The sequence below is a fragment of the Lepisma saccharinum genome, chromosome 1, assembly GCF_977018435.1.
Source record: "Lepisma saccharinum chromosome 1, izLepSacc3.1, whole genome shotgun sequence".
Classification (NCBI taxonomy): domain Eukaryota; kingdom Metazoa; phylum Arthropoda; class Insecta; order Zygentoma; family Lepismatidae; genus Lepisma; species Lepisma saccharinum.
Genome location: NC_139229.1, coordinates 166869015 through 166883343, shown reverse-complemented (window position 1 = coordinate 166883343; position 14329 = coordinate 166869015). Strand labels below are relative to the sequence as shown.

Below are 14329 nucleotides of genomic sequence, written 5' to 3'. Positions count from 1 at the left end.
GAACTCCGCTTTCCGTCTAGCGTGCAGCCAACTAGCTAGACGGGGCTATTATTGCAGGATCTAGGTGTTCCACTTTTATTATCGGTGACTGCAAACAGTATCCATGTCCAGCCAGACGCGAGGACCCGAAACTGCTCCTCCCCCACAGACCTTTCCTCGCGGCGAGCTAGAGAGAGAGAGAGAGAGAGAGAGAGAGAGAGAGAGAGAGAGCTCTCTGTGCGCTGGATTGTGGTAGGAGGGGGGACAGAACGTAGCATTACGCTTATGAGAGTATTATTTTATTATTTTACTTGTTCTCTTGGAAATATCAAACTTCCGATGGCGTAGAAAAATTCATGAACGAGAACAGGACAAGTGGATGATTTTCCTTCTCTTAGGATAAGTCGAAACTTCCATTTGATTGGCCGTAATTTGAAGTTGTTAGGCCAAAAGGAAAGGATACATGGGAGTTCATAAATAATTATTCATCATACAAGGTGTACAACTTTGCTTCCGTCGTTTTCCCCCAAAAATATGACGCTGGAATGAAAAACATTGCTTACCCAGGCATTATTCAAAGTATTGTCCATCGCTGGCCACTACTTTCTCCCATCTTTCGGGCAGCGTACGAATGCCGCGTCTAAAAAATTGTTAATCTTTGGAGGCGATCCACGAATCGATCCACTTTTTGACTTCTTCATAAGATCGGAAGTGTTGGTCAGCCAGTTCATGAGCCATTGATCTAAACAGGTGATAATCAGAGGGAGCGATGTCTGGAGAATAAGGCGGGTGGGGTAGGACGTCCCATCTTAATGTTTCCAAGTACGTTTTCACCACTTTGGCAACGTGGGGTCGTGCGTTGTCATGCTGCAAAATCACTTTGTCGTGCCTCTCGCTGTATTGCTGCCGTTTCTCCTTCAATGCTTGGTTTTAACAGCTCATAGTACACGACGCCGAGCTGGTCCCACCAAATGCAGAGCATGATCTTGGAGCCATGAATATTCGGTTTGGCCGTCGACGTGGAAGCATGGCCGGGATATCCCCATGATTTTTTGCGTTTTGGGTTATCGTAATGAACCCATGTTTCGTCCCCGGTCACAATCCGATGCAGAAATCCCTTCCGTTTTTGCCTCTGAAGCAACTGTTCACAAACACACAAACGCCGTTCAACGTCTCTTGGTTTCAGCTTATACGGGACCCAAGTTCCTTCTTTCTGAATCATACCCATGGCTTTCAGACGTTTTGAAATGGCTTGCTGTGTCACTCCCAATGATCGTGCCAATTCTTCTTGAGTTTGACGCGAGTCTTCACTCAGCAATGTCTCCAATTCTGCATCTTCGAAAACTTTCTGTCTTCCACCACTATGCCGGTCTTCGACGTTAAAGTCACCGTTCTTGAAGCTTTGAAACCACTCACGACAGGTTCTCTCACTTATAGCGTCCTCACCATACGTAGTGGAGAGCATTCGATGAGCCTCAGCCGCAGTTTTCTTCATATTGAAACAAAAAAGTAGAACCTCCCGCAAATGGCGAGAATTTGGCTCGTACACTGACATTTTCAATCGCGAAAAACTTCACGATGCACACACCACTCGACTAATGTTTGAATGTGGTTATCTTGACAGAGGTCCAAGCTAACTGCGTGACGTCTGCGATCTGCTTCTTTCGACCGCTACTTCCTGCTGTTGCCACCTGTCGGAAAACGGCGGAAGCAAAGTTGTACACCTTGTATTTTTTACATATCGTATCTAGCTTAATGAACCTAAAAAACCGCTTGGAGACATTCATACTCTCTTGTACTATGTTATGTTTCTTTCAGCAGCAGTGCTCATTCCGACGATATTGATATAAATGCACAACTGGAGCGAAACTGCCACTCTTCGCCAGCCAACTTCACACAGAACCCAAGGTGACAAATACGAGTATGTTGACTCCAGTAACACATTAATGTACATAAACAACTAATGGTGTAGTTTTAGTGCATCAAAATTCATACCGAAATGCATCAAATGGTACACTTATCAGTTGTTGTTTCGTGTGATGCACTAAAAATGCATCGATGAGACGATCATTCCAAACAAATCAAAATTACACTTTTAACTATGCCAATTGATGTGCTAAAAATGTATCAACCTTCACTTGATGTATTTCTGTGTGTGCTGATCTGGTGCCTCAAGTGCAAACGGACACGTTCGATAAATAAATCCACAGTTTTCTCCGAAGGTACTTCATGTAACTATTACCCAGGATTGGTCTCCCTACCTTTCAGAGACAGATCGAGGCATAGCAGTGCAAATGGGGGAAAGATTCGCGAATGGATGTCGCAAAAGAATTTCTCTCTTTTCTTTTTCAATCCGTTACAGCCTCCCTAATGCTCCATTTTCAAAGTTCCATCCGTTAAAACTCCCTCCCTCTCCCTTCCCACGTTTCATCCTGTCCGGCCCCGCTCGCGAAACATAAACGACAGGAGCGCCATAGGAAAGCAGCGGGGGAGGAACGTAAAACGAGACAATATATTGTTGACACGTGTTGAGGGGCACCTGCTCCCGGGCCTAATGCTAATGCGACGTCATGGACGGGTTGCCGCCGTGAGAGGGTGAAAGGGGGGCAGGGAGGGAGAGAGAGGTGTCGAGCACTGTTGCTGAGTGGGTGGCAAAATCCCTAAGCTGTTCTCCGCTCTGACATAAAGGATGGATCACTGTCTGCGTTCCGCCCATCCAATTACTTCTGACTCATATCGCTTCTGGAAACGTCCCCCCATCCCCCCCTCATGTGTGCGCCGTTGCAACTACCGCCTCCCTTTAACTACGTTCTCCAATTTATTCCCCTTTCATCTTGGAAGGCGCACCGGTGGATGAGGACCTCGTAATGGGCACGATTCGCCGGAAGTTCGAGCTATGTCACTTCCTGTTTGATGATGTAATGCAGGGACAAGCTGAGTGAGAATAGTGTAGTACCGCCATGTCAAATTAGAATGATTTAACGCTCTTATTATTAATGTAGTAATTTTACAGCGGTTGCATATAGAGCCGTTCCAATAAATGACAACTTACTAAACTTTAATTGTATTATATAAAGTCATAGTGTTCCCCTGTGCTTTGCACCACGTCATGAAGACGTATAGGGGGTGTGGAGTTAGGGCCCCACTCTTTCACGACCGAAGGTGAGGGTGATGTGATCAGCATCACGCCCCTGGCCGCCTCCCCCCCCCCCCAGGTACCCACTTTATACAACACTGGGTGGACGTCGGAGCCGCTTGACAGGCGGAAAAAATCCCGGTTCTCCCCTGTCGGGAATCGAATCTGGATCTCTCGCATGGAAGTCCGACACCCTATCGACTGAGCTATCGCTGCTCAATAATTGTATTATATTCTGAATGGTATTCCGTTCATCCTTCTTTTTGGTGAGTTTGCGTTGTTGGAAAATCTCAGGTAAGGGCCCGCCTTCTAGAGATGGCGGCCCAACAAGTCTCGGTTATGTCTCAAAAATGTACATGATGACAGTTCTTCAGGCACACCAAACTTATGTCTACTTGATTTTGTTTCATAGATAAATGCTATATTTTGTTTATAGGAAGTACAAAGCCAATCCATTACTGTCAATTCCGGTTTCTATTCTCGGCTGGACATGGGTGTTCTTTGTGAGTGTCCCTTTCATCAATTTCATCACTCATCCTCATCGTCGCGATTAGCCAAAAGTGGAAGAAAAGCGACGCTAAATAAAACAAATGCAAATGCATTACTGGCAATTGTAGAATGTTCAGCATGGTTGCATATGTATTAAGGATAAACTCATGTATAAACTGAGCCGCGGTAGATCAGTCGTTAGGGCGTCCGACTACCATGCGAGATACGCGGATTCGATCCCCGGCGGGGGACAACCGTGATATTTCCACCTGTTCAAGCGGTTCCGGCGCCCACCCAGCGTCGTATAAAGTGGGTACCTGGAGGAAACTCTGGGAGGTAAAGGCGGCCACCACCACCTTCACCCCCATCTTCGGCCGTGAAGGGAGTACATTTTTCGAATGAAAAAAAAAAGGATGTAAGCAAACCAAAATAATACATTTTCGGCTTGTCAAATTATTGTTGTAATTTTGTTGTATTATGAACAAGCAAACACAAATTAGGTCTTGTTTCTTTCAAGGAAGAAAAACGATATGTGATGGCTACAAATTTAAACTTTTGCTGCTTATTACTCACATGTGTATACATTTAGACTGTCAAAAGGAGCGTCAAGAAGGTTTGGCCAGGTCCGTTTGTGGCCCCCAGGCCGTGAGTTTGACAGGTCTAGTGTAGTAAAAAAAGTTCGACATTTCCTGAAAATTTTGAAAATTAGTCTACCCAAGAAAAGAGAAAAATGGAAAAGATGTACTCGTTTCGTCACTAACATAATATACTGTGCAGTTGATAATACTGTCGGGACATTAATACTGTGTTTCACTCACCACAATGTCTAATTTCAAGTCGTTACAAATGTCCCTAATTTCAACGCATCACAAATGATCGTAATTTCAGCTCACAAGTGCTCGAATATCAGCTCATGAAAAGTGACCTTAATGTCCACCCCTGATGAGTGACCTAATGTCAACTCATGACAAGTGACCCTAATGCCAACTCATGACATGTGACCCTAATTTAAACTTACCATAAGTGTCTCAATTTTCAAGTCAGCACAAGTATTTTTTAAATTTTATCTCGGGGGAATTCCTCTATTTTAAACACCCCGTTTGTTTTCCCGATGTCGACACAGTGTAACTGTTCCTATATTCCGTACCAAAAAAAAAAAAAAATCAACAAAAAACAGTAAAGATTGAAGAATGGACCTACAGTTCAGAGTGGGTTTCGATCCAGCGAAGTATGAGAAGAATCTAATCAGACACACTTTTGAAAAGGGTACTGGTGTTTTTACTCCTTGGGCACAGTGCCATACCCTAGCGACACTACAAGCAGCCCCCACATAAACCTTAATGCGATGAATTTAGATTCTATTGAATCAAGACTTCACTCCGAATCATAGATCTATAGATGCCGAGATGAATATTCAGCGAATACAAACTGCAACGACTATTTTTTTTAAGCAAAGGAAATAAAATTCGGGAGAATTTGCGAGCTTCTTCTCCGCTCTGCATTTCGCAAAATACTTCTTGTCCCTTTCTTCATTCTTGTAACAATATTTACTCTTTTCCCCTCGCTAAAGAGATAAAGAAAAAGTAGGAAAGGGGCCAGGAACCTTAACGATCCCGAGCCTCTTTTGAACAGCTGAAGATCGTCAAGCGAGATACACTGCTTGGGAACTCCTCTTTTATCTTGTATCTGCCTTCCCTGGCTTCATCTGCCGAATGCAATTCCCCGGCACTTCCGCACCGTCTGGCGGCAAGTGTCGACATTAAACAGCAAGATTAAGCTTAACCGAGGAGGGGGTCAAAATGATGCAGCGTTTCCATGGTAACGCTGAGAAAATGAGAACTTATGCTTCCCACCTATCGTTCCCCCAAACCTGGTTACCAGATACTAGAACCGGGGCAAACCTGATTGGTTACGTGGGAGGGAAGCAGGTTCGAGAATTGTTAACGTCTCCGAAATTGACCCCGAAATTGAAACTTTAAGGCATTTTGCACGGGGACGGCGGAGTAAGTGAGAATAAGGGATAATGGCCGTGCGTAAAGGTAGTGAAAGTTACCACATGAAATCATGAAGAATAACGGTGACACTCGAGAACATTACGGCAGAAGAGAATGAATAAACGAGAAAGCAAAGAGAATATTAGGTTAAGGGTGATGATATGGGTATCAAATCAGAGCACCCATATCTTGTACAGTCACCGGCAATAAAATGGGCCAGCGTTAGGTGTGTTGCCTAACTCAGCGGCGATAGCGGAATTTCCTACTGGAAAGTTGCTATTCAAGTCGACTGATCGCCGTGGAGTTAGGCAACACACATAACTCGTTGCATGGAAGCCAGTATTCCAAGATCTAGGTGGCTCACTTTTATTGCCGCTAACTGTACATCTGTGCAGTGCTCCTGGCATAAAGATGGCACCCACACACATAGCATAGGCATGATGCTTGCTAGGGTCAATTGTGCGGCAAGTTGTACTCAGTTCTAGGACCTTGAGAAGGTACGAGTCACCGCGAAGTGATATTTACAGGGGCCGCCAGGACAACCGCGAAAGGCATTAAGCACGAAAGTAAAATTTCCGCGCTCAATCCGTTTCGCACTTATTCCAATATTGCATTTTTGTTTCGCGTTTAATCCCGCTGGTGGTGGTTCCTTTTCGTGCTTAATCCTATGTTCAATTTTGGTTCCGCGCTTTTTCCTGTACTGAATATTTGTTTCACCCTTAATCACATTCGCGGTTGTTCCTTTCGCGCTTATTTCTGTGTTCTAATTTGGTTTCGCGTTTAATACGTTTCTCTGTAATTCATTTCGCGATTATTCCATTTCGCTATTAAAACTATCGCATTTATCTCTTCACGTTTGTTCCGTTTATTCGTTTTTCAGTTGTGCCCTTTCGCAGTTAATTTCTTTCGCTGTTATTGAACCACCATATTTAAAGTTCTGAAACGAGTCTTGCAGAAGCCAGAAACCCCAATCCGATTCCGTTTCTACGAGAATGCGCCACTGAATGCGAATCTATTGCGCTCTAATGCGATATGGAGCTAACATCAGCGTGTTTTATATCGCCATATTAAAATTAAATGCTTGTGATTCACTATGAAAACAAGAGATTCAAGAAACTGCTCGGTAACTGGAGAGAATAGCAGAGTGAATGAAAAGAGCACGGAAGGATCTATTTACGAGTACATTGCGGCTTCCCTAGTCTGTCGCGGATCGAAAAACAAACTTTATCCTCTCTCCGGAAACCCATCAACACCAGGTAAGCCTAGGCACATGGTGACTGACCCGTTTGGGTGAGAACGAGCGAGGGAAATAACTAAATCCCTTCCTGCTCTTCCTCCAAATAGGCAATTGCTAGGCTGCATAGTTCAAGGAACTAACTGAATCTTTTGTACTTTACCCTGAACACTCATCTACTTGAGAGGAAGCTTATACGCTTTTGTTCAACGTGAGGTAATTCATTCTCCTTAGATGAAGATAAATGTGTATTAGCAACAGCCAGAGCATCCATCTTTGCTTTTATCAGACCTTCATTTTTTCAATCATTGTTAATAAATTTTGCAGCGCCATCAGTTAGTCACTTAATCAATTAATTTAAAAATTTGTGGTAGCGTTATACAAGACCTTCCCGAAACATTTCATAAACCCATCTACTTATGTAAGGGTTTAATGTGAGAGTGACAAAACGGGAGAACCTGCAATGATGTACATGCACTCGCAAAGAAGGGTCACTTCGATTTGGTGCGTCATGTGTGTTGGCTAACTACACGGTTATGTCCGAACCTCCTATTGAAAAGTTGCTACTGACGCTCGCTCATCGCCGTAGAATTAGACAACACACAACGCATTTCTGGAAAACAAGCACCTCAGCAGTCACAGTTTCTTGCGGATGACTATACATTATCACATTTAACTTATTAATATTTGTTATCCAACCATTTCAAAATGTGACTATTACGCTGTGAGGGATAAAATCACACCCGGATGGGATGGAAATTTGATGGCAGGGATGCTTGGTAGTAGAAGGGTGGGAAATTCCTGGCATTCTTCCCTGTTAATTTCAAACTAACATAGTAGCATAGCAGACAGATATTATAACAAAAGGGCAGATATTTAAAGCTGCCCTTAACCTAGGGGCCTGTGCCAGCAGACGAAGACACACGAAATTGTTTCAGGTCTCTTAAAATGAAGGAAAACCCAATGCTTCTAGATATTTGTTGTTATAATTCTCTGGTGTCAAACTTCTCTTATGTATTACAAAAAGTAAACAGGCCATAAACACAAATGTTCTGTTCAACGCTAGTGGAGGAACTCCTACACGTTATAATGTATGAATATTATATGTATATGTATAGTATATAACGTATTTCCTGCACATTGCATCATGCCATGGAGGTATATGGGGAGTGTGTAGGTAGCACCCACCATTCATGGTGGTGATGAGATTAACACCACGCTCCATCGCCTTTATCCCCCCAGGGGTAGCCCCGAGTACCTATTTCTCAGAGGCTGGCTGCATGCAGGGACTTGCTGAACAATTCCTAACCTTTAGTTAATCCACCGGGGGACTCGAACCTGGGTCTCCCAAGTGGTAGTCAGACGTCCTATCGACTGGACCACCGCGGCTCGTGTGATGTTCCATGCACACAGACTTATACCCCCGAAATTATTCGAACTCGTAACCACCAGTGCCAGAATGTGTTCGATTTTATCAACGTGTTCGGGCGACTGCTACTGGATCCACCTGTACAGTTTTGAAACATTCAATTTCAATAATCCCTTTTCACACACATACACTTGAAAAAATGCACCAATGCATCCTTGAGTGTTCTTGTGACTCGGAGATAAAAGAAGCCTCTACAATAAAGCTGGAAAGGAATTTTACAAATCCGTGATTCACAGAGAGAGAGAGAAAGCAACTAAAGTGAAAATGAAACGAATGGTAAAGAGAGAAGTAGAGAAGAGAAATGCGAGAGAGAGAGAGAGAGCATATCTCGCTTGATCTATCTTCCTTATACGTGAGCAAGAGTGTGAGGCTTCTTTTCTATTTCCTGCACGCAGCAGTTGAGGACAGGCTGAGAGAAAGAGGCGGCATTTTCTCCTCCATAAAGAATCAGAAATCGGTGCATTATGGAGGGAGAGAGAGAGAGAGGCAGATGGAAAGATGCTTTGAGCGAAAATTCAACAGCCCCGAGATTCGGGAGATAAAGTGAGATTCTCAAAATCTGGCGACGTGTCTCTCTTATAACCGTTCAATCATACCGTAGGAATTCTTTTATAAATTTTTATGATGGATTCCCTCCTCCCATTTTCGTTTAGCGTTCCTCCGTACTTGAAAGCCCGATTTCTGTGCACAGAGAGTAATCGACATGAGATTTTTTCGTAAGGTTATCTCTAAGCGGGAATCGAGCAGTTGACCACAATCTACTAATTAAATTCTTCAGGTGCCATTGGACTTTAGCTGGAAATTTCTCTTCTTTTGAATAACCACTACGATAGTCCACATTATGCAGGAAATAGGCGTATAGTGCCACGAAACTACAGTGCGTTCAGATTGGCTCGAGGCATGGTGCAGATGCTCGCATTTTTGATCTCTAACGTCCCGCTTATTTTTACGCATAATCTATAGCATGTAGACAATTGTATGTATATTGCATAACGAGTACTAACCTATGTTATGAGAGTTTTTCAAAGTGATGGTCATCAATATCGACCATCACCTCGATATTTGTATTTGCCTTGTCGGACGTGGCGTGACTCCTCTTTTCGGGTAGAATGTTTTCCTTAATTTTCTCTCTGTACATTAATATCACGAGAGCTGAGTTGTGAAAATGGCACTTATAATACATTCATACTTTGTGCTTCACGAATGTTTAGCTATGTACATTTTCAAATCTCAACGGCGTCTAAAACCTCGAGAGGATTACGTTTTATATTTATCTGGTAGACAATGCAGTGAAGAGAGTTGGGTTAAAACACGGTGCCGTGGTCGAAGCGCACGTGAGCGAAGCGCACAGTGTTTGAAGCGCACCTGACTCCGTGGCCTTGACTGCACCTAACTTCCGGTTCGCGGAACCGGTCTTATGACTAAGATAGTAGAGTGGAGGGTTGTAGGAGTTGCCAGTCGTAAGAGTGCTATTAGTATTTTTATTATAATTATAGTATAGAAACAATATTGTTATTGACTGATTAATGGATTTGGTGACTTAAGTTCACTTCATACACAGTGAGGCTAACCCAGACTGAACCTGAGCCCGTGAATATTATTATTAGGTTAGGTTAGGTTAGGTTGACCAACGAATACGGAGGGTTCTGAATATGTACTTGTAAGGATATTTGCTGAAATGCTTACGTACACTGGCGTATATTACGAAGCTAGAATCAGGGTTATCTCTGTAAATGATGTCATTTTGTAATTACTTATGACACATTGTGCGACACGACACGAAAAACGCCATATTGTATATACATTTTTAAGTATGGTGCCATAATTGTAAGTCTATAGCATGGCAATTGACAAAGCCACCAGGCCGCTTGTACAAGTTGGTTGTATTATTCTACAGAAAAGTAAAAGTTATCTCTGTAGATGGGGACGTCATTTTGTAAATATTTGTATATTTTCTGACTGTATTTGTGGATTAGGCTTAGTCCTTCTAGTAATATACAAGTTGCTTGTACATACAGAAGAGTAACCCACGACCTGACCCACCGAACTTCCCTTTGTGCGCTTTGCCCACCGAATTTCCCCTGTGCGCTTCGTCCACGTGCGTCTCGTCCACGGAATCTAAAACACAACTACATTTCGGAACTTTCCAGGAAGAGAGAATGGAAACACATTTCTGCATTTGTGATTTGAATATTTGGGTTTATTTATCACCTTTTTGTTGTCATATACGACTTGCGTTGTACTTGCGTTTATATCAAATCAAGCTAAATCTGTACTAAGACAAACCAATTGTTGTGAGGAACTATACACGTACTCTATATAGTTCTATGCATTATTCACACGACGATGGGATCGGGGGTTTAGTTGCCAAGTGTCATCACCTGAGGCCTTGTAGGAGGGATCGTCCACTCTTGGACTCCAAGAGCCGGGCCTCTGACGTTCCTCTTGATTACATTATTCAGAGAATACCGGTCTTTCGAGCCTGGCGTTTTATCCCCTTCCCCCTTCTCTGGATCGATATCTTTACATATGCTTTTTATTGCGGCTGAGTTGACCATTCTTGGCACTCTCTATTGGTTTAGCGGCGATTGTCTTCAGGAAGGACTCGACCGCTATTGGTTTTTCTCTAGCCGAAAATCTAATAGACTACAGACTCCTTGTTCAACTTCCCCCACAGAATGACACTGCTCTAATGGACCAACCGAAACTGTCTATTTTCCCACATCATCTTAGGCAACTGTTTTACCGTCACTCAGTTACATTTCTGGTAATGGTCCTCCAACGGAAAGTTATCTAAATGGAAACATATGATGAGAATATATGCAACAAATTCAAGTAATTAACTATTTCACACAGAAAAAATAAATTAAATAAAGAATACTCCGATTTTGGTGTTTCGATATTTCGTTCGTTTTATTTGAAAAACATTTACGTCAAACTTAAATAAAAGTCATACAGCACTCTGCAAATTCTTGCCTACAAATTATTAAAACCCATCTTTATTATTTTCTATAACGCAATAGTAACATGTTAAAGAAATATAGGCTTACAAGAATAAGATTCCGAGTATTTGTACTTTACTGACCATAGAGCGAAGGTAATCTTATGCCCTCCATCTATGAACAGAACATATAAGCTTCATATGATCCGAATAAATTCAGGATCAAAACGAATTATTGGCTATTTTTTTCCCTAATGTGTGAAATTCTCACTGTATAGTGGGACCACAGCAGACCCGCGAATCCTGTGCACCTTACTCCCTCGTGGAGGAAAGAGGCAGAATGCAGCATGCTTTCTTATAGCCCGAGTTGAACTTTGAATGTGGCCGGATCCAAGATTGTAATGTATATTAAGATTTTTTAAGTTGGTGTTTGCAATGAAAGCATGGACCTACGTATTTCTACTAAATATTTTGAAGTAACAATGTCTAAAAGCGAAATGTATTTTCAGGCTGCATTAAGACAACTCTAAGTATTCTTTGCTCCTCGAAATCTAATCTTGAGTTTTCCCGCCAATAATTTTGCGGTAATAAACCCTTCTTCTCGTACCCCCTTGCAATCAGAAGTTGCTAAAAGATAAAAGACGATTGGGGTGGTAATCCCAATATTCTCACCGCTACAAATCCATTTCCCCCTTCTTTCCCCCTTCCCTTCAATTATATTTTCAGCCTTCCCGCGCGCGCGAGGACAAGAAAACGAGGACAACTAGCGACTCCACGCGACCTGCGTGGGAACTGGAGACGCCAGCAGTCGCTGCCGACCGATTTTCGACCTAGTTGCACTGCATGTTGTGGTATGGGCGGGTGCTGCGGAAACCGGCCTGCAGGTTGTCGATTTCTGGTGCACCAACGTGGTGTGTCGATTTGTGCGTGTCCACAACGCGTTTGTTTTTCCTGTGCGTTCTTCCGGAGTTTGTCTAGTAGTGACGTTCGTTTACATTGTGCTGCAGTGCCATCCTGTGCTGTTAGAACCACGATGTGCAGAACTCCAGAGTCTGAAGCGTGAGAAACTCGGGATATTTGACGTATTCCGGCACAAGATCAGATCCACACAGTGCTGTGCGCGAGATCAACTTTGATAAAAAGAAACATGCATTGGCGGTCCCGTGGCAGTATTGACGCGGCAGTGATCAATGCTTCAGGGTGCCAAATAGAGATGTAGTGGTGTCCTAATTCTTTGTTTACGATGCCAGCAACTTTTTGACCTCATCTGAGGTCACCCGTAAAGGCATGGATTTCTCAACACTCTACCAATCACGTGATATTGGTTTGGCAGAAACTGGTAGAAATGACTTTTGCTTGCCCTTCTATGCTATTCCCAAGACGGATCAGGTGTGAAACCTAGACATTGGTGCTAAACAAAAGAACATCCCATGACGTAACAATGCACACGGTACCTCTGATGCAAGTACTGGAGTACAGAGTTGCTGACGATCCTCCAATTCCTGGTAAGTACGGTTGGGACGCAACAATCCTTTTGATAAGAGCTTCCAATATATCTTATCTGTGTCACATTTTTTGCGGATGTTCACAGATTTCTAACTGTTTTCTCGCTACTATGTTTAAGTAACAATTTGCTTATTTTCCTTGGTTAATGAAATAGTTTAAATGAGGTAATGGAGTGTCTCGGTAATTCCCCTATTTAGCAAAACCAGGCGATATTTCAAATTCTGAAAGGGCTGCATAGAAACCAGACATACGACACAGCAAAACTATTACCAATAGTTTAACAGCGAAAATTCTCCTGAAAGCACAAGGAAGAATGTATATACATATTTAATTTGCCATAATTTAGAATGTTAGTACGGTACTTCCAAAACTTTCGAATATAATGTTGCTATGAGGCAATTCAAATTCAAGGCAACTTTAAACGGACCACGTGGTTATTTAGGGGACAATATTATAAAACGGAAACCTGCATTTCCGTTTCACGTCTTCTCCGCCGACACAGAGACACAAGTATGCCTGAACATGCCAAAAAGCATTGCCACTATAGGTAGGCTGGTATATCTTGATCTGTATGGAGCTTTACTAGTTACACACGCGAAACTGTCGTCAAGTCTGTCGCTTTGTTGCTGAGTCCGATTCATGTACACATTGGATGATCGGGTCTAATAACCACTGCTCCAGTTTTGAGCACAATTCGATCTTCTGAAATGTGACACCCATCGGAAATAGCTTCTTGGTTGGTTGGTTGATTTGGTGTTTTAAGTCCACTTTATGCACAGTAAGGCTAATCGAGACTGGACCTACAGTTTAAAATGGGGAAATAGCTTAAGAAGCCCATAACCACAACGTGATTATCGGAAACTCCAATCAAACTAGTTGCACACTATCAGTGGATGTTGTAAAGACCTTTTGCACTATTGGATATTATTACTGCTATTAAAAAGTACGGTGTATTCGTATTAATATCATGGTAATGGATTGTATATCAATTTATTGGTAAACTATGTTTTGGAAGAGTCAAACAGCTTAATGCACGACTTTATATGTGTGTCAAGCTCCTGTTTACCACTAGTATTTACAGAAGGTATACTCGCGCACAGATGAGCTTGGCCGACACTATCCTCACTCGCCTCACACAGTGTAATGTACGTACATCCGACGTGATTCCAAAATAAACAATAGCAGATTAATATGCGCTATCCTGTCATTTCATCATCTGTTCTCATCGTCGCGACCACCGTGGAGAAATAGCGAAACAGAGTAAGATAGCCTACAGCATTAAGAAGAGCAACTCATTAATATATGTCTGGTACTATGTCAAGCATGGCGAGAAGGCCAAAAAATCATCAAGTGAGTCTTGCAGTTTCAAAGTTTCTACCCCTCCCCTTGTAGGAACTTTCCAGACCGAACCCGCAACTCCTTGACAACAAGATGGTATCATTAACCAGATATCATGAAAATCCTGGTTTGTTTATTTTCTATTATTTAGCATCGCTTTGCTGGCACTTTTGGATAATTGTAACCATGAGGATGAGTGATGATATTGATGAAGGAACACTCACAAAGAACACCTATGCCAAGACCTGGATTCGAACCTGGAACATCTGGCGCGCTGTGCTAA

The 14329-nt window shown here is 42.7% G+C and overlaps 1 protein-coding gene across 2 annotated transcripts in view; it reads left to right on the top strand.

Annotated features, from left to right (window-relative positions):
* LOC146003747 (uncharacterized) overlaps positions 1–14329 on the top strand; it is a 367150-nt gene that overhangs the window by 115559 nt on the left and 237262 nt on the right. Inside the window, exon 1 of one of the 2 annotated variants that reach the window (XM_083142159.1) lies at positions 12062–12707. The exons of the other annotated variant lie outside the window; for it this stretch is intronic. Within the exon in view, the coding sequence (XP_082998285.1) occupies positions 12644–12707 (64 nt within the window). The 5' untranslated portion in view covers positions 12062–12643. Of the gene's footprint in view, positions 1–12061; positions 12708–14329 lie in introns of those variants that run through there. 2 annotated transcript variants of the gene reach the window in all.